Here is a 21,566-nt window from a genome sequence, read left to right on the forward strand (position 1 = left end):
ACTGCAGCTGCCTTCAGCTGCTGCTTGTTTGTGGGTCTTTCTGCCTTCAGTCTTGTCTTCAGTAAGTGAGAAGCATGCTCTATTGGGTTGAGATCAGGTGACTGACTTGGCCATTGAAGAACATCCCACTGCTTTGCCTTGAGAAACTCTTGGGTAGCTTTTGCTGTATGTTTTGGGTCATTATCCATCTGCAATATGAAGTGGCGTCCTATCAGTTTGGCAGCATTCAGCTGAATCTGAGCAGAAAGTATAGCCCTATACACTTCAGAATTCATCCTGCTGCTTTTATCAGCAGTCAGGTCATCAATAAACACCAGTGACCCGGTTCCATTGGCAGCCATACATGCCGCTGCCATAACACTGCCTCCACCATGTTTGACAGGTGATGTGGTATGCTTTGGATCATGAGCTGTTCCTTTCCTTCTCCATACTTTTCTCTTCCCATCATTCTGGTACAAGTTAATCTTGGTTTCAGCAGTCCAAAGAATCTTATTCCAGAACTGGGAGGGCTTTTTAGGTCTTTGCTGGCAAAGGCTAATCTGGCCTGTCTGTTCTTGAGCGTTACCAGTGGTTTGCACCTTGTTGTGAAGCCTCTGTATTTACATTCATAAAGCCTTCTCTTGACTGTAGATGTTGACAATGACATGCCTACCTCCGCAAGAGTGTTCTTGACCTGGCTAGATGTTGTGAAAGGGTTCCTCTTCACCCTGAGCAGAATTCTGCGGTTATCCACTGTAGTTGTCTTCCATGGTCCTCCAGGCCTTTTGCTGTTGCTGAGCTTGCCCATTAATTCCTTCTTTTTCAGGATGTTCCAAATTGTTGTATTGGCCACTCCCACTGTTTTTGCTATCTCTCTGATGGGTTTATTTTGTTTCCTCTGCCTAATGATGGCCTCCTTCGTTCTCATGGACTCCTCTTGGGACCTCATGTTGGTAGTTCCAGTGAACAGCTACCAAATGCAAATGTCACACTCAGAACCACCTCCAGGCCTTTTATCTGCTTGATTGGTCATGGGGTACCCAGGAAACAGTCCACACCAGGCCATGCAGCTGCTTGTCAGCCATTCGTTCCATTCCTTATGAGCCACCAACGATGGGTGTGTGTGTATGCCACTGGCTGTACTTTCTGAATGGTTAGTGCCCCACTTTTGTCAAACCCCTTGAATTACAGCTGAAAGTCCTGACTTCGCTCCCATCTGGGTGTGCTTCCTTTCAACTTCAATGTGGTGGTGTACGGAGGCCAACTGCCAAAACAGTTATCTTTGTTCCAATATTTCCGGCCCTGACTGTACTTGGTATTTCTAAAATGCTCTGGACAAAGTCCCCAGCCAAAGGATCCTGAGTAAAGTTGGCAGTCATAAGATAAGAGGACAAGTCCTCTTATGAACTGATACCTGGTTAAGCAACAGGAACTTGAGAGTACGAGTAAATGGACATTTGTTACATTGAAGGGAAGTGGGCCAGGTGCTATTTCACTTGTTTCTAAATGATCTGGAGTTGGGATGAACAGTGAAGTGGCTAAGTTTGCAGATGACATCAAAAGGTGAAAACTCTAGTGGACTCTGAAGAGCCCCCAAAGGATCTCTTCAAACTGGGTGAATGGGCAACAACGTGACACTGAGGCAAATAATCCTCACTAGAAGTACACTGATGTGGTCTGAATGGCAGTGATTAAGTTGGAAAAAAGATCTTTGGAATGAAATCAATCTGCAGTAGATTCAGAGCAGGCAAGTGAAAGTATTTCTTCTCATGGTGCATAATTCCCATGTGTTACTCACTGCCACAGGACCAAGTACACTGGGTGTCTCCACCATTTACATTTCTTCCTCTTCCTGTAACATTAATGATAATCTTCAATAGAGAAACAGGTGCATGGAATGAGACATAATGATGACCTGCATAGTCTCCTCCTGAACATGAGAAGGCTGCCGGAATCGTCTTTTCTTCATGCTCACTGGGAGGGGGCTCATAGCTGTCATCACAGTTCTCTTCAGTGGGAACCACATACATCTCAGAATCGGACTGGTCATCAGGATTTTCATAATCACTATCCTAGAAATAGGATATGTTCATTTTCTTAGTAGACTTGCAACTTTAAAAATAAATATGACATATTTGGGGCTCAGAGATTCCATACAGCCTGCCCAGTTACTTTTAGTAACACCAGAGTGTTCAAGCAGTTACCTGAAATCCCGTAATTCTGTGTTCACAAATGCATATCTGTCACACATTGACCTTGATGTGCAAGGATACATGAAGATGTGAAAGGGCCATTGTAGAGAACTCATAGAAATATCATATCACTATGGGCAGTATCCAACACTACTCATGTGCTAAGGGGACACACTGCTAGCACAATTGGAAGCTAGCAGGTCCTTAAGCGGACACAAACAGGCTGAACCGCTCATTTCCAGAATGGGGAAGCTCAGCATCACAGAAGGGAGCTCTGCTGACCTGTCCCATTCTGGAAATGAGCACTTCTGCTCGTTTCCAGGGTTGCTTTAGGAAGTAGCATTAGTGATGGGTCCCACTGCTGCAAAAGAAACAGCAGGAACACAGCAGCAGTACAGGATACTGCCCCCAATAGATAACACAGATCCAATACTTTTCATTTGAGATAATTCACCCTTTCAGATGGGAGTTGAAACTTCCTGTGAATCTGCAAAGCAGCCTATGATGGTGGTACTAGGGAGAAGTGCGTGTGACAAAGAAATTATCCATCTGAAGACCAGTAACCTTATTGCTGATAGCACCTCAGCTGGTACTGGGTTTTATGCCATGCAGAATCCCAACAGTGGCCAGTGAGGTGGTGTGGCTGTAGTGAGTAGCAGACCAAGGGGGAAGGGTCCCTATGTTTTGACCCATGTGCATGATGTCCTGGTGTTGGGCGTAGGGGTTGGTGAGGTCAGAAGTATGAGTTGGATCCAAATGTAGTCATGCTTAGAGGAGACCCATTGAAATCAATGGGACTTAATTTAGGCATGATTGACTGGTCCCACTGATTTCAACAGGTCTACTCTGACTAAGTCTAGCTCCAACCCTGGCCAGCAGGACCTCACAGGACTTGCCTGCAATTCACATTATAGAGCAGGACCCTGGCTTAGCCTAGACAAGTTATTTTCTCTCAGATCAACCTACATCACAGGGTTGCTGTGAGGATAAAATTGGGGACAGAAACTATGTACACATTCCTGAGCTCCTTGGAGGAAGGACAGGATAAAAATGGGATAAATAAAATAACATAAATACCTTACACCAATTTCTCAAAGTGCCCCATTAGTGAAACTAACTGCAGACTGGACTGGGGATCTATGGCATTGGGTAGAATCCAGTGTTAGTCGTACTTAGACTGGACCCATTGAAATTAATGGGGCTTAAGTTAGACCAATATTGAATACAGCCCATTTCATGCACTACAACAAGATAGATGAGAAATAAAGATGCAGAAGTGCCAGGAGTTCATTGGGATGGGCTTATCTTATGTGAGTGAGATCTTCAGTGAAGATCTTGTGTTATGTTAAACAGCCATATTTGACTTCTACTGACTCCATAGTTGAGGTGGGATTTGAAGCTCTGATTCTAGTGCCAACTTCTAATGTTCTGGCTACAGGTCCACTGCTGAGACCATTTTGGTCAGAGTAGCATGGCACATTTTAATACACCTAAAAACCCCTTACTGCTCTTCAGAAGTGTGACCTGAAGACTGATTATATGATCTGTCTGTATAAATGTAAGCAATCACCAATGATTTGGAGTAATAATGCTACAACTCAAACTTATGGTAATTTAAGTGTGATGTTGGATGTGTGATTAATACACTTACAAACTCATCTGTCCATTGATCGTCTTCCTCAGCATGGTCTAAAGCAAACATTAGAATTAGTTCAATAGCCAAAATCTTTAAAGAAGATGCATGTTAGCGAGATACCATAGAAACGTTTTTTAAAACTCTGTCTATAAAATCCTCCTATTTGAAATGTTCACACAGTTGGCTGATAATATACCTTGGCTTATATATATATGCCAGTTCTTAAACCATTCTGGCGAAAACTAAGTGCAATCTAGTGAATGTTAGATAAGCCTAAATCCAATGGGTTGGGTCCAGACTTAGTCATACTTAAAGTAGACTCATTGAATCAATGGGACTTCTGTTAGTCATGACTAACTAATGCCTCATTGATTTCAATGGGTTTGCTCTAAGTATGACTAAGTCTGGACCCAACCCACCAAAGTCAGTGCAACTAAAGTACATAGTTAAATGCTTAGGGCTGTTCTCTTTAAGCACACTCGAGGAAGTAAATTCTCTTAAATTCAGTGTTTTTGGTGTCCCCTTCTGGATGATGTCATTTTTTGGGAAATATCAAAATCCCAATTAGTAAAATGTATTATTTAAATCCCAGAATTTTTTATGATATTGAACTGAAGTGGTACTTGTGCTTGTGGGTAAGATTTGAGAACCATGTCTAGCCTTTGCATTGTATGGGAAAGGATTTCTCACTCTTTCTCTCAGTTCTATTGTTGGACAGTTCCCAGAGGCATCAGTTGCTATGAGACTATGGACCAGGCAGTGGTTCCCTACTCCATACGCCATTGGGAATGCTAGCTAAAGGAAGTAAGTGGAGGCAGTTCCAGCGGTGATGTGAACATAACAGCTTTCTGAGTTAAATGGGGTTTATTCCCAAGTAAGTATGCCTTGGCTATAGCTCTTATTCCCAGTGGAAGCCTGCCTGCCTGCCTGCCCATCTATCCATCCATTCATCCATCCATCACAGGGCCAGCTCTAGTAGTAGGGAGAGTAAGGTGGCAGTCTCATGTGGAAGATGATGGGCACGTGCGGAGGCAGCATCCCCATCTTGAGGCCCCAGCCATTTCCCTGTGTTGGAGGACAGAGCTGTGTCTGCTGCCCTAAGGTTCCTAAGCCAGCTTGCTGCCCTCTGGTGCAGTAGAGAAAGCTGTCCTGTCATCAATGTTGAAGTAAGATTCAACTGCCAGTCCTGTTGGCTTCTGTATGTGGAATGGGGGGGGTGCCATCTTGTCCTTCGCCCCTGGCAGGAAAATGCCTTGGCTGGCCCTGATCACAATGGGTGATCAAGCTGAAGCACTGATTTCCTATCTCTGGCTGCCCAAGGAACCCCCTTTGACTGGGAAGCCAAAACAGTACTCTGACAAGCATGAGTCAGAGGCGGAGTCTGTCTCTTGGCTGAGATCCATGTTTTTGAAGAAAACGAACATCTCAAATGACAAATGAGGGGCAGCAACTTGCAACCCAGGAAAACTGAGGCCAAGCCTGAGTATAGAGGGCATCCAAAATGGCCCTGCCTTCAATCCAGGCTTCTAATGCCCAGGTACAGTACCTTTCTGCTGAGGCTTCATAAACACCACTCTGAACTTTACTTCCAAGAGTTAGGTAGCAAGTGTTGCTTGTAATCCTGTGCTGGTTACAGTTTGATCTTCAAGCACAAGCAGATTTCTGTGGCTTGCCTATTCATTTCTAATGAAGTGTCACGAACATGACACTTGTGATCAACTATGCAATGAAGGCACTCCTACATTACATTCTGCATTCACTGAATGGTCATTTAAATATTACCCTAGCCATATGGGAACCACTTTTCTTTGAGTGGCTCCCATGCAGCTGAGGTAACCTTTAAATAAGCAAGCCATGTGGGTCAGATATCCGCATCATCTCTGGCACGAAAGCGTTTTAGAAGTTTAATGTCCTTACCTGGAACATAATCTACTGGTGGTACACTTGGTGGTGGTTTACTTGTTAGCCTGTAAACAATATAAATGTAACACAGAAATTACACACATTCTGAACCATTCAATAATAGTTGCATAGCAACAAACAGCTAGCAAAAAACAAAACAAAAAGCAGGTGACAAAAGATTCTTGAGTTAACAAGAAGTTCAAAGCCACTTAGCAACAAGAACATAAAAATGCAAACGAATTTGTGGCATCTGATAGTTATGGAGGAACTATGTATACACGCACATGAATGTTTCTGCAAGACAACAAATAGACAATTACAGATATGAGAAGTGCAGTTTGCGAGTTAGTTAGAAAGCTAAAGAATGTAATATTTAGACTGTGAAGTAGCATGCAGTTCTTACAATTTTAGTTTGAAGTTTTAGTTTTGAACGCATCCAAAATTTCTTGCCTATTCTGAAACAGAATCTGATCCCTCATCTAAATATTGTCAGGATTGATTCTGAGCATATGGAGATAGTTAGCAGTTCAGATTCAGAAGGCAAACAGCCAGAACCAGGGGAGGCATCTTCCCGAGTGAGTTCAGATATGGATAGGCATGTTTCTCAGGATGCTAGCACCCAGATGGCTGGGCCTGAAGCCTCCCCTTTCCCTCCTCCATGAGAATCCAGGAGGAGGAGGAGGAGAGTGCAGGGCATGACCTGAGGGATGCTAGACTGCGGCACAGAGTGAAGAGGGAAAAGTTAGAGGTGGAGCTCAGACGGTTGACCCGGTTGGCAATGCATGAGGGTCGATGTAGGGGAGCATCACTGGAAGGGAGGCGTTTCCCTCCTTAAGTTATTGTAGCCAGCAAGTCCCTGTTCAAACTGCTAGCAACATCATAGCTCCCATTTGGATTCCCTGCTGTTATTCCTTTGTAGCCTGAGAGTCTTTGGGGATTTGCATCTGTAATGAACCTGTTGATAGTGAATTAAAGGCATGAGACTGAAGCCTCTCTTCTTGTGTGTGTGCATGAGGAAGGTGGGGGCCAAGGGACGTGACAAATATTGATTTTCCAACTTTATTGTTTGTTAAGGAGCTACTTTCTTCTTTCTCTTGATTTTCAGAATGACTGAGGCCCACCTCCAAATCTGACCGGCATAAAAAGAACTGATTTATGTGAGGCTGATCAGATCATGATTCTTAAGTTATTTCAGCTGGAGTAATCTACTGAGGAAGATGAGACTTGTCCAAGGCCAGTTCTGAGTAAGTCATCCAGCACTGGGATCTGAGCTTTACGCTTTGGTGGTTTTCTTTTGGGCCCACAAACAAACAAACACTGGTAATGTCACAGGTAAGAGAGCTGTGTTCCGCCAACAAGAACTCCTTCTATGCTCATGTCCGTGATTTGTAAACCTATTTTTCTGCTGGTCTCCAGAATTCTCAGAGAGAGCAAGGTGAAGAAGGTGGATTAGGGATCACGCTGCGCTCTCATTGTGGGCTCCACCCATTGCCTGGATGTGGGGGAATGGTGTGTCCAACAGCTTCCCTCTTTTCCAGGGATTGGCACATTATATCCTTAATCCACACCCTTCAGCTTCTGAGTGACAGAAGAAAACCAGGAAGGATGAGTGGGCCCTTCTAATTTCTATGGACTCTTGGCAAATGACCCAATCTTGCTATGGCTCAAAAGATTATTGACAGATATATAGAAAAACAAACAGCCACTGTTCACTCTCTGCTCAGCTGCACTGTTTTATATCTAGGATTTAAAACTAAGTACATTTTTTCTGCTTGTCCAAGGGTGTAAATATGCTGCTGTATTTATCATTCCAGTAGCACCTTGAATTTTGTGTTGCAAAAAGGGCCAAGACATTTTCTGTCCTGTTACTGAAGTACACTGGCCTACTGCATGCCTGAGTCGATGCATGCAAAGATACCTTGGCTGGGGATGATGGGAGTTGTAGTCAAACAAATATGGAGGGCATCAGCTCGGGGAAAGCTAGGCTAGGCCCTCTGAAGGGACTGGATGGAAGAGGGAGGAGAGAGAAACCCAGCTTTTAAATGTTGCTCTGTAAATCCTGGCTGGAACCCTTGCAGAAAATGCAAACACCATCACATTGAAAGCAGACAACAGGACTCCATGCTGAACAGCCAGAACTTGTGCAATTCTAAATTGTCATACCGATCCCATGTATTTTTTCCAGTTTTGCATATAAAGGCCACGGGTTCAGTTTGGAACCTAAATATCAATAGGAGAAAAGGAAAAAAGAGGTTCCTCAAGTTGCCTATAACAATCTTTTGTACAAATGGAATTAAACCACAAACGTGCACCACCAATACTCGCATGGTATCATGGGGTGAGCATGCAAGAGCATGATTTCCACAAGCATGTGCTCAAGGGGGCCATGTGCACCTGGGGGAGGTCTTTAGTTGCTCCACCCAGGGAGCTGCTAAAGCAGGGGTGTCCAGCCCCGACTGGAGGAGTCCTCCTCAGAGGAGGAGCTGGAGGCCCCAGAAGCCCAGGGTACCCCAGGCCAGGGACTGCCACCAGACCCACAGGAGTCTGAACCCTTGGGGAAAGTGGCTGCAGGGCCATCCCTGTCAGGAGAAAGCGACTCAGCCTCTGAGGCAGAGCCGTCCCCTGATCCCTGGGAACATCGTCGCCTCAAGTGACAGGCTAGCAGGGCTCCTGTGTGAAGAAGTGCTGGCCTCCAGAAAAGGTATCCTCAGGAGAAAGAGACTCCTCAGGAGTAGGCTGTGGAAAAGGAGCTCTGATTGTTGCACCTGAACTCTGGGTGAGGTCTGGGTGGGGTTGGGATTAAAAGCCTTCACTGGAAACCCAGCCAGTGCTGGAACAACTTGGTCCATCTAGCCTCTGCAGTGTGCCTTGCCTTCTAAATAGTGCCCCGTGGCTGATGCTCTGTTTCCTGACCTTTTGGACTGCTCAATGACCCTGCTTCTGGACTGCATAACATACCTGACTGCTTTACTGTGTTTGACCTCTTGCTTGTTATCTTGACTACTCCTGCTGCTGCCTGATCCTTGTTGCCTGCCTGCTTGTGTTCTGACCTCTGCCTGGATTTTGACCACTCCTGCCTTAGCTTAAACCTCCTTGGACTGCAACCTGTGTGCTTGACCATTTGCTTGCCAACTTGAGTCCTCTATTGCATCGCTCCCTGTCCTTGCTTGCTAACAGCCAAGACTTGATCTAGAGCAGGACAAGGGTGTCTTTCAGCCAGAGGGCTGAACTCCATTTAGGAGAAGCTCTTGAAGGAGGGGGGATATTCCAGTGGTGGGCAGGGCCAAAATGCCTGCCTATTTTCGCTTAAAGAGGAGAGGCATTTTGACCTTTTAGAATAGGAAGAAGCTGCACAAAAGCTGGGTAGTGTGGGAAAGGGGGTGGGGACAGGAGAAGGGGTGTGGCCACTTGGAGAACCCCCGAGGGCCAGACTGGAATTCCGGTAGGACCGGATGGGGCCCCCTGCCCTGAAGTTTTATATTATGCTAAAGGAGTCACCCGGCTGCCTTTAAAAATCGAATGTGAGGCTTGTCAGTTCAGAGCAAGTCAGGGCAAAGCTCCTGTGTGCATGGATTTCTTGAACAGATACACTTCAAGATTGCACTTCAGCGGCATGAGGCCCTTGACAGGTCGGGCACTCTTGCTTCACTGGTGTCAGGATCACAGCCCTAGAATGGTGTTGCTGGCCGATTGTGGGGGGCGGGGGGGGGATGACTGCTCTAGCCTGCTGTTGTGCCTTAACAGGAGCTTGCCTGGCAGAAATGAGCAACTGGCATGGATAATGGCATGAAGATGTGTGTTATCACTTTCTTATATCTGCCAATTGAGCTGCTGCTATGGATGCAGGAGCAGGGTCACGTAAAAAAAAAAAAGTTGGCCACCCTCGCAATAAAGCATTGTAATAGTTAACAACACTGGCAATAATCTGGTGACCATGCAGCTTTAACATTTTTCTTTGCAACAAGGACAATATGATGCTGATATCTATAATGGGGAACACACCTGGCATTCAATGTTATCATAAGGTTTCTAGATATAGATAGTCCATCATGAACCACCAGTCTGCCCCCTCCCGCTGCCTGCCTTTTTTGGGGGTTTGCTTCTGTTATAATTTATGCCCCCTGCCTTCAATGTTGGTTCCTCTTCCTTTATATGCTTTGATTCATTTCCTGGATGTGCTCAGTGTGCCAAAGCATCGCACTGTCAGCATGCTAAGTGTCACTGGGATGTTTTTTGCAGTGACTCTGGCCAAGAAATGGTGACCCAGTTCTGGGACTCAAAAGTACCATTTCTGGTGCTGGAAAATGTCCCCCCCCCCTTTATGGAAGTCCTGTATCTGTCCAATGCTTGTGTGTTTGGTCAGCCTTGATCCTGTTCATCTTCCGCTTACTTTTGCAGCCCAACTCTACCGATTGCTTAACCAACTGCTGATCCCTAAACATGTCAGGCGACCCACACAAGGCTGCACATGCAGCCTTTAGCAAGCGCTTATTATACCAGGGTTGCCTGTTCCAGATCCAGAGAAATGGCAGCCCTTTTAGTAGAACCATTAAGGGTGCAATCCTATGCATGTTTATGCAGAAGAAAGCCCTACGGTTTCCAGCATTTCCTAGCCAGATGGGGAATGCTGGGAGATGTAGGACTTCTTTCTGTCTGAACATGCAGAGGATTGTGCCTCACATTTTGCCCAGAAAGGAAAATTACACAAAGTGCAGCTTCTCCCATTCTGAGGGGAGAATCTTTGGCTCTTAAATGTTCTCCTCTTTGTGCCATTTTTAAAATCGGGTAAACCTTCCCAAGCTATGCATCCGCCAACATGACTAAGGGTCAAACTACAGGTTACCTTAAATCTGTAGCATGCAGCTCTCTTGGCTTTACTCAAAAGTAAGCAAAGGGGGATCTGGGTCAGGCAGCCCTGCACATGACCCACCCTCCTCCAGCAGCAATTACCAATAGTAAAGAAAGCCCTTATTGGTACCACTAACCATGTCTTATAGTTTCTGGAATTATTTCCTTGTTTTAAGTGAATGTGTGCTCTCCTTCGCTGCTAGCAAGTCATCTGCTCCTGCTTAGCTGATAATGTACTAACACCTCGGGCTTCAAGGCCTCCACACCTTTATGGTGCAAAGGTCTAGCACTGCCCACACAGGCTAAATGGAGCCTCCCTGTGAAAGGGACATTAGTAGGCCTTTGTGTACCAGGTGTGTGTCGGGGGGGGGACAAACAAGAGGGGGAAACGATTGTTGCCTTCATGCTGTGTTTGTGAGCAAGCGGCTGGAATTGCGGAAAATAGAATGTGGGATGAGATGGACTTTTGGCCTGGTTCATCAGGGCAGTTCTTATCTAAAGCTCTCACTTTCCCCCCTGCATCTATTTATCAGTGCCATTAGAGGAGGGGTGGGGAACTTATTCCTCCACCTCAAGGGACACATTTCTTCAAGGGAAATTGGTCAGGTGCCACATGTCAGTGGTGGCTGGGACTACGCCCAAAAGTTGACTGGACTGGGCCATGCCCCCCCCCCCACCCTTCCATTGGTGCTGGATTACTGCATAGGAGTGATTTTTGGAGGGGGTCACAACATACGGAGAGCATTAACCCTCCCTCCCAAGCTGTGCTCCTCCAAGGCCTGACCCAAGACATTCCGCTGCCTGAGGCAGACAAGATGGCACCCCCCCCCCCATTCCATGTAGAATAGCTGACTGGACTGCCAGAGGAATCTGTCTTCAACACTAATGATGGGACAATGTTCTCTGCTGAAGTTGAAGGCAGCAGGCTTACTTAGGGGGTGCAGAGTAGGCTGCAATCCACACAGTTCTCTCCTTGAACGCCTTGCTGTTGCCTTTCAACATCTGTCACCTGAGGCAACTGCCTCACCCTGCCTAATGGCGGGCTGCCCCTGTCCCCTCCCCCACCCCCATGACAATAAAGCTTTAAAAAAATGTCTATTGGCAGCAATTGAACTTTTCTAAAAGCCTATTTGCTGCATGGGGTCCTGGCCAAATGGGGCGTGCGTGTGTGCCATGGGTCTGGATGGGGAGGCCCAGCAGACTGTATCGCAATCACAGGCTTGAAGTTCCCCACCCCTGCCTAAAGACAAGGAGAGGCATAGGCATTTACAGGAAGAGAGGCAGGTTTAGGCGTCACAAAGGCAGGTAACAATTGCAGGAGTGACGTATGGGCTTATAACAAAGTATTCTGTTTCCAGGGTGCCTCTTTGCAAGTCATCTATATTTAGACAACTGTTTCAAGGATAAATACAAAGTTAAATGCACACATAGCAGTTGTGGTAGGGAGAAACAATTGTGTTTTCTTAAAAAAGAAAAAAAGGAAGCTCTCTGATGGGGGGGGAGGACAACCATGTTTGTTCTGTTTTATCATGTCTGTTGCAACAGACATAGAGGCGAGTTGTTATCATGCCATTGTAGTAGGCAGATAACAGCTTAAATGCAGACCTTGAAATGGGTTGTCCATTAAGATGGCAGTATGCCACAAATGGATCAGAAATGTAACTTCAGAGGTGAACTTTTATTTCGGGGTGTTTTAACATTAGCCCACCACACATTTAGTGAAGCTCTTTGCAAGAGGGGCTAGGCGGTTGCAATTCAGCATTCCCCAATCTGGGGATGATGGGAATTATAGTCCAACACACCTGGAGGGCACCAGGTTGGGGAAGGCTCTGGTTGTTTCCATTACTACTACAACTGCTGCTATTACTACTGAGATATTCATCGTTATGAAGGCTGCAGTGCTGTGAGGAGAGAGTGGATATATTGCAGGGGAGCGCAAGCAACCACATGACATCCCACATGGTCAGTGGAGGCCAGTCAGTCCACCCACTGGAAGGAGTGGTGGGTGAGTTATGCCACCCTGCAACGGTGCCTCCAAATGGAATGCTTCAGTTGTTTCCATGGGAATGAATAGCAGCCACTCATATATGCCATATGGGATAAATATATGGGGATACCATTGGTGTAGGAGCTAATTCTCCTGACTCCAGTGCCTGAGGTGATGGTCAGGTTTTCCCCCTCTCAGATGTGCCTCAGATTACAGACCACTTACTTTGCCCCATAGATCTTGCTGTGAGCTATTGAGAACTGTGTCAACCACTATCTGTATAGCACCTAAGCAAACAAGCTAAATGTGGCCACTTGGGTGCTCCATAGCCACTACGGACACATCCCCCCCCCCCGGTTTGCTGGACTCCAACTCTCATTAGCTCCAGCCAGCATGGGCAATGGCCAGGGAAAATGGGACTTGTAGTTCAACATCTGGAGGGCCACAGGTTCCCCACCTGTGATCTATGTGGACCACCTAGGACTAGGTTCCATTCTTTTGAATCTTAAGCTTGAGTGTGACATAAACCTGGGAACTGACTTCCACATATATTTATTAGCTGGCCACCCAGCACATTTGACTGTTGAGGGGAGTGGTGATGGGGAATTTCTGTCCTTTTCCCCTCCCCTGTCATCCCCCTCCCCCACACACATTCACCATACCCACCCCAAAGGGGAGAAGCTGGCCTGACTCTGCACCCCATAATCAATGCTAGCCAAATGTACATTATGATGATGAAAATGATGTATGCATGGAAGGAAGGCCTGTATGTTGGTGGATAGTGGGCTGGCCCAAGGCATTTTGCTGCCTGAGGCGAAGGACAAGATGGCACCCTCCCATTCCAAGTAAAGAAGTCAGCTGGACTAGCAGTTGAATCTTTCCTCAATACAGACAATGGAATGGTGTCCTTCACTGTGCCTGAAGGGAGCAGGCCAACTTAGGGGACACAGGGAAGGCTGTGTGGCACACCCAGCTCTGTCATCTAACAGTGGGGAATGGCCAGGGGTCTCAGGAGCTCCTGCCCCCAAAACATCTGCTGCCTGAAGCAGTTGCCTCACTGTGCTTAATGGTAGGCCCTGCCCTGCCCTGTGTCAAGGGTTTGGGGGCAGGTTCATCTCTCACTCTAGCAATGTCCTTTAGCACAGAGCTTTACTTTCCCCTATATGAATGAAAAGCAGCCATTCACTTATATGACCTAGAGTTGTCCTGGAGGCAATAGTGGGGTAGAAACTAAATCTACTTCCTGTCCCTGGTGACTGCAGCCACTTCCTGAAAAAAGAGAAACCAGCCTGCTCCTATTTGCACAGCTGCTCCCATTCATCTGAGGAGCCCTCACCTGGGACCTGTTTCCTGTTCACAGTAAATAAGCCAGGATGTTTGGAACTGGCTTATATACTTATTGACTATTATTAACAAAGTACTTTCAAAACATTTGGTTGGACTGAGATTAGTTAACACGCACTAAATACAGGGCCTCAGGCATCTGAGATCCCTATTATATGCCATTAAAGCTCCCACCTACCTAGGAGTAAGCCGCATTGAACATGTTGGGGCTTACTTCTGAATAAATGTGCATAGGCTTATGCTGAACATGTATCAAAATCATGCATCAAAATAAAAGAGAAAAAAAAAGCTAAAACATTCAGTCATGTAAATTGCTGATGTGCATAACTTACTTTTTGAACTTGCTCATTATTCCACTGTCATTTTTCTTGATATCATATACTATCTTTTGAAGTTGCCTGTAGGAAAGAAACATTACAATCTGTAATCAGATGGACTACATCATTCATAGAATTCCAGTGTACACTAAAACATTTTGTTGTTGTTGTTCAGTCATTCAGTTGTGTCCGACTCTTCGTGACCCCATGGACCATAGCACGCCAGGCCTTCCTATCCTGCGCTCTCTCCTGGAGCGTGCTATCTTTTAGCCTTGTGTTTGCCATTGTATGTTCCTTTTCTCAAACAACTTATCTTGCTTTCACTTTCTCTTTGCAGATGTGTTTGTTCTTCTTAGATGCTCTTGGTGAGCCCAATATCATCATCAGAGTTTTCTGTAGCTGTTCCATTTAAAAGAAGCATCCAAATTGCAACAGGGCAAAACAGTGTCATTGGTCAGAGGACAGTGATTCAATCTGTCTATGGAGTAACTTCTTAGAAAGTGAATTTACAGTTCCCTTTTGTAATCTTTGGTAATTTCTATTTTACAAATTTTCTTATCAGCTAATTTAATACAAACTACAAACATTTAATTATACGTTAATAAATCAACTAAAGTATGAGTTGTTAGTGTTTGATCATTTTAATTCACAGGACCATGATTTAATGGCACACTTGTTCATATATGAGGTTGTTTTGTTGCAATTATTACTGCACATGAAGTGGAAATGCTGAAAGATGGTTTTTCCTTCTAACCATGGGTGGTAGCTATTATTTATTAAATTTTAAGTTAGCTTACTTTTCTTACAGTATCTCAAAAAGGCACCCATATTGAGGTTTTGGGAATATGCAAATATATTTAAATTAGTGAAAAGGAAGATTTTCAGCTAAAACGCCTTTGGTTGAAACAGACACCTTTTTCAGGACTGAACTGCTCATGCAAGAGAAAAGGCAATAATAGTGAGTCCCCTTCCATTGAATTAAACATAATCTTGGGCACCATTGACAGAAGACCTATGAATTAGGCCAGCCTTCTCCAAACTAGTGCCCCCCTGATGTGTTAGACTACAGTTCCCATCATGCTGGCTGGGGGTGATGGGTGATATAGTCCAACACAGGGTGCCAGATCTGAGAAGGCTGAAATAGGTTATAGCCACAGACAGGTAATTGAGGTCTGCATTGGAGTCAGTATTCCCATTGGCTACCAGGAAGAGGACCTTTTCTGCTGTGGCACCCAGTTGTGGAATGAGCTTTGTAGAGAGGTTTGCCTGCTGCCTATGTTGTATTCTTTTCAGCGCCAGGTGAAGACCTTTTTATTTTCCCAGCATTTAAGCATTCTAGTCTTTTAGTCCTGCTGTTTTAAATCGGTATTTTAAATATCTGCATTGCAGCTAGGTTTTATTCTGGTTGTACTATATACATTTTGAGCTTTCATGTTTTATATTGTTTTATGCTGTGCTTCGTGGTTTTTTGTGAACTGCCCAGAGAGCGTCGGCTATCGGGCGGTATAGAAATGAAATAAATAAATAAAAATTATTGGAAATAGAATGGCTAGCACTCATACCTTTTTTATCTTCTATGACAAACAACTGAACAGGATTGTGGACATGCTTCTCTGGATTGAAGCATATGAACCTACATTTAAATTTTAATACACAGGTGCTCCTGCACCTGAATAATCTGTGTCCAAGGTATGCTATGTGACTGATGCAAGTAACAGAGAAAATTCATGGAATGTGGTGGTCTGAATGGTGTATCTCACTGTCTATTTAGTACCCATCTTAAATCAACATTGTCAATTGGTCAACATAAGCTTTTATGTCACTGGAGGCAAATCTTCACCAGTGTTGTTTTTTTTCCTTTTTTGATGGGACCCCACTACGAAGCTCTTTGTGGTTGTGGAGTCTCCTACGTTGCAAACTTAAGCACGTGTATTAGGGAGTACATCCCATTGAACTCACTTCTGACTATGTCAACGCTGCACATTATATCTCGTTCTATGTCTCCATTACATTCTCACTCAGACAAGGACATTCGGTTGAAAATTTCACCTCTGCCAAAATATCCGCAGTTCCTTTCCCCAAAAAACTGTAGGCAGTTCACAAACATCACAACAATCCCATCCCATTCTATGTTCCCTCACTGTGAGAGGTGATAATTGGGGGTGAGATGGATCACTTAAAATGTGGTGTATCTGGACCCTGCCCATGCTTCACACATCAGGATCCTCTTTTTGAAACATCAGAGACAAGAGGAAAAAAAGAGACCAAAAAAAATCTACCTCTGACACAGACAAGAAATGATGAAGTTAGTTAGCTGAGAGTGGGTGGTTCCTAGATATGTTGCCAAGTTTTGAAATATGCCCTATAAGAAGACATTTAACCACTTAATCTGCAGATACTTGCAAGTGATAAAACTTATTTCCATGCCATGAAGAACTTAACTGCTGCAGATCAAGTTGGTGTTAAAGGCACAAGACCCATGCAGTTGGCAATGCTGGTTCCTAGTCACCGCCGAAGGTCTTGGAAGCCAAAGGTCCACCCACTCTAGTTTCCCATTACATTGGGCAGTGGTCTGGACAGATCTTTACTCAACTTCCACCTCTATCCCACCATTGTAGAAAGAGTAGAAGAACTGTTAAATAATACTATTTTAACAGAGCTGGACTGTTCCATTAAATGACAGAGTAATTACTACACAGCTGGTATTTATTTTGGTTAGCATGACTTCTATTTTTGTATAAACAGGTGTGTAGGTGAAACATAGATTTTTTTAAGGGTTAAGTTCTGAACAATGGATGGGGCTTGCAAGTTCCAAATACATTCTACAAATACACTGGGCATAAGAAATGTCTAAACAACCCTTCCCTGTGTCATTACCCTTTATTTCAAGGACAGAAACAAGATAAGTCGTAACCCTTTATCAGAAGCTGTTCAGTCTGAAGGAGAAATCAGGCTGATGTCTCAGCATTATGTCCAACCTCTAAAACCAGGTGGCTTAGTGGTTAATATGCTGAACTGCAGCCCGGAAGGTTGGCAGGACAGCAGTTCGAGACCCGAGTGCTGCGTGACGGAGTGAGCTCCCGTCTTCAGTCCCACCTCCTGCCAACCTAGCAGTTCGAAAGCAAGAAATTGCAAGTAGATAAATAGGCACCGCTTCGGTGGGAAAGGTAACAGCGTTCCGTGCACCTCGGTGTTCAGTCATGCCGGCCACATGACCACGGAAGCGTCTTCGGACAGCTGGCTCTTCGGCTTAGAAATGGAGATGAGCACCACACCCTAGAGTCGGACATGACTGGTTGGGGACACCTTTACCTTTACTTTTTATTGATTGTTAGCCATGTTGTTGATTTCTAAATTATGTAATCAAGCACAGTTATCCCCAATCCAGTAAGGCACATAACACCATTCAGAAGCAATGTGGGTCAGCTGGTGGGCATTGCTATCTCTGACAGTGTCACTTACCTATTTGGAAGAGATTGGGTCACTGAGTCCAGCTCCCCTTTCCTTCGTCCCAGATAATCACCAATGTCCAAGCTGACAACACTGACCATGTCATCCATGGAGTAGGCAGGCAAAGAGTTGCATATGCAGACAAATGCCATTTGCACTGGTCTCTGGATCCAGCCCAGGATTGATTGCTTTTCTCCCTATAACTATAAATTAGGAGCTTGGCCCTTGTTGCCCAAGAAAATGGCATATTACCCAATATCAAATGTGCTTATTTTACATCAAGGGCACAGTCCTATGGGATTGCCACCTGCTAGATCGAAGCCTCTGTTCTCGGAGACTTCCGAATATCCAATGCCCCTGCCAGACTCCTGCTGGCATGGCGAGAGGAGCAAGGGAGGTGATTTTCATGTCTCCATCCTCTCCCCCCACCACACCCCAGCCCAGCCTCTGAGCCCATCTACAGAGATTGTACTGCCAGGGGTGGAGAAACCACAAGATAGAGGATCCTGGCCTCTCCTCCCGTTCCCACCTACCGGAACGCTCCCTTTGGGATTCTATGAGGTCATCCGAGGTTGCTTTTCCAACCTCAGGAAGCAGCCACCATGCTTTCTGCAGTGGCTGTGAGGGTGGGCAGGGACACAGGGCTGGCCCTATGATAAATAGTGCCCTGGGCGAGAAGTGCCTTTGGTGCCCCGCCCCACCCCAGTAGTCAATTTTGCAGGGCCTCCCAGAGGATTTCTGGAAGCTGGTCCAGTGGGATGTCCATTGCTCAAAACCGGGATCTCTCAGCCACTGTGCTACAGTTTGCACAAGCCGAAGTTCGAAACACCACATTCTGAGCAGGGGCAGTGCACTGTGCAACCCAGCAGAACTGTCACAGGTTTCACTTACAGTTTTGTTTTGTTTTGTTTTGTGGCAGTTCCTATCTTTTGGTAAGCATTCTTTATTTTAGAATATTATTTGCATCTTTAAAAAGAATAAAGAAAAGTTATAAATAAAAAAGGTATCCATCTGGCCTCTTCAAACTTATGGCTTGATTTTATTATTATTTACATAGTGCTTATAGTACTTTACAGTATTTGAAGTGCTAAGTGCTGGGTAACGTTGCCTCAAAGCTGTGTTCCACTGATTTAAAAATGTCATTTTTAGCGCAAATGACATGAAAGTGGAAACTGAAAAAAGAAACATACTTTCAAGCTAATTGAAGGAAGATCATTTTTGTAGGTAGTACCCAAACAACCTGTAGAACCTTGAAAGAAAGGTTACAGAGACTTGCTTTTTGCTCACTGCAGAGAGAACATTAAAAAAGCACAGCCACTGAGTTCAGCTTGGCACCCCCTCAGCTCACCCACCCCTAAGGCCAGCCCTGCGGGGAGGGAGTGGAATGCAGAGTCCCCCTCCCAAAGCTGCAGGAGTGTCTATGGCTGTGGGAAGAGGCATCCGACCAGGGACTATAGGACTGCTTGGCCCATGAACAAGGGGTTAAGGGTGAAAGTTTATTTTAAAATATATTAACTTCTAAATGCAGATTTCTATAAACTAGAAATGAGATTTTTAGTACATAGGAAGTTGCCTTATACCAGGTCAGATGATTCATGCATTTGGCTCATTACCCGCTACCTGATCCTTTTAATTGGAAATGCCCGGGATCAAATCTGAGACCTTCTCCATGCAAAGCATGCACTCTACCAGGGAGCTATGGTCCCTCCTATACATGGCCCCAATCCAGAGAAACTTACTTTTAAATCCTATTGAAATCAAGTGGAACAAGTTAGTCTCCAGACTTGCTTGTCCCACTGATTTTAAAGAACGAATGCTGCAATTGTACGTACACTCATTTGTCAGTAAGCCCTGTGAATTCAGCATGGCTTATTTCTCAGTAAACATTCATAGGTATGGGCTGTTAAGCACGACTAACTTTCTCATATTCAGGCCAGCTGTCATAAATGTGTATGTTTTGTGCTGTTTTTCACTACCAGGAAGTGCCACGCTTGGCAAACAATCTTCACTGATAGATACAAAAAGTCTATTCCACACTGACTTCATTTTGTGGAAAGAGGTGCAGTGCCTTTAAGAGCTGCCCAAAAGGTCAGAATTCAGAAGGTGAAGCTGTTTCCAGGCTGGAGATGCAGTGATGGGGAAAACTGCACCAGGAAATTTCTACCTGTCAGGCAGCAGTTAGAGATAAAGAACATCTGTCTACATATACACACACAGTGAGAAAACATGCATTGTACATACTAAATGGGCTGGACCCAGGATCTGCCTGCCTGCCTGCCTGCCTGCCTGCCTGCCTGCCTGCCTTCCTTTATTTATATTTGTATACTGTCCAATAGCCAAAGCTCTCTGGGCAGTTCACAGCAATTAAAACCACAAAATTCATCATAAAATACAATATAAAACATAAAAGCTTAAAACTACAATATAAAAGTACAAACCACAATAAAACCTAGCAGCAATGCAGAGATTTAAAAAACAGTAAAAAATTTAAAACCACAGAGCTAAAAGACTAAAATGCCTGGGAAAATAAAAAGGTCTTCACCTGGCGCTGGAAAGAGCACAGCATAAGCGCCAGGTAAGCCCCTCTGGGAAGCTCATTCCTTCTGCTCATGGAAGGTCCCTCTACCTGATTTTTGGGGTTTCCCTCTTCTGCTCCCCACAGCACAGTTCACCTATTCAGCAGGGTCCCCTGACCCTCTGCATAGCATTTTCAAGGGGCTAGAGGGGCTGCCATGGGGAGGAGGGGTTGAAAAGTCTGCTCCTGCCAGCCCAGTTGCACACATCTAAATCTGGATGCAACCACTTGTTGTCCATAGTGGATTTACTCTTCGTGGATTTTCTCCCAAGTAGACTACTGCAATACACTTTATGTGGGGCTGTCCTTGAAGATGACTTGGAAGCTGCAGCTACTACAAAATGCAGCAGCTAGCCTGTTGAATGGAACATCACATAAAGAACACATAACACCAGTCCTAAAGGAATTACACTGGCTGCTGATATGCTTCTGGTTGGAATTCAAGGTACTAGTGATGACATTTAAATCCCTAAGCAGCTGGGGACCTCAATATTTGAGGGAACGTCTCCCCTTATATGGGGGCCACGGTGGCTTAGTGGTTAAGACGCTGAATTGCAGACCGGAAGGTCAGCAGGACAGCAGTTCGAGACCCGAGTGCTGCGTGACGGAGTGAGCTCCCGTCTTCAGTCCCAGCTTCTGCCAACCTAGCAGTTCGAAAGCAAGAAATTGCAAGTAGATAAATAGGTATTGCTTCGGTGGGAAAGGTAACAGCGTTCCGTGCACCTCGGTGTTCAGTCATGCCGGCCACATGACCACGGAAGCGTCTTCGGACAGCGCTGGCTCTTCGGCTTAGAAATGGAGATAAGCACCACACCCTAGAGTCGGACATGACTGGTTGGGGACACCTTTACCTTTACCTTTTACTCCCCTTATATATGCCCACCCAAGGACTGAGATCTGTTGGAGGGGCCCTCCTTTGCGTCCCATAAGTGCGAGACATATACTGTGGTGGGATGTGGGAGAGGGCCTTCTCTGCTGTGGCACCCCAGTTATGGAATGCCCTCCACTTGGAGGCCCTATTGGCACAGACACTGGTTTCATTTCGGTGCCAACTTAAAACATGGCTTTTACCAAAGCCTCTGAGGGCTAATTGGATTCCCTGAGTTTGCACATTGTTTTAACTGTTTTATTGGTTTAGATTTTAAATTGGTATTAGCTAGTTTAATGATTTAATATGTTTTAGCTATGTAAATAATTTATTGTTTTATACTGTTTACATTGATTTTATCTGTATGCCGCCCTGATAACTTAACGACATAGGGTGGGATACAAATCTTTTAAATAAATAAAATAGCCAGGGAATTCAACATGCACTACCCTATCCCCACTTACACAC

At 45.1% G+C, this 21,566-nt stretch overlaps 1 protein-coding gene across 3 annotated transcripts in view; it reads right to left on the reverse strand.

Annotated features, from left to right (window-relative positions):
- Window positions 1-21,566, reverse strand: part of BLNK (B cell linker) — a 161,682-nt gene that overhangs the window by 34,971 nt on the left and 105,145 nt on the right. For all 3 annotated transcript variants that reach the window (XM_084845919.1, XM_084845917.1, XM_084845920.1), the window contains 5 exons: window positions 14,221-14,286; window positions 7,873-7,929; window positions 5,725-5,774; window positions 3,823-3,860; window positions 1,895-2,051 (listed from right to left, as the gene is read on the reverse strand). In XM_084845919.1, coding sequence (XP_084702045.1) covers window positions 1,895-2,051; window positions 3,823-3,860; window positions 5,725-5,774; window positions 7,873-7,929; window positions 14,221-14,286 — 368 coding nt within the window. The remainder of the gene's footprint in view (window positions 1-1,894; window positions 2,052-3,822; window positions 3,861-5,724; window positions 5,775-7,872; window positions 7,930-14,220; window positions 14,287-21,566) is intronic.

This window comes from Heloderma suspectum, chromosome 3 (assembly GCF_057233095.1).
Source record: "Heloderma suspectum isolate Gila_16-S chromosome 3, 16-S_ref, whole genome shotgun sequence".
Classification (NCBI taxonomy): domain Eukaryota; kingdom Metazoa; phylum Chordata; class Lepidosauria; order Squamata; family Helodermatidae; genus Heloderma; species Heloderma suspectum.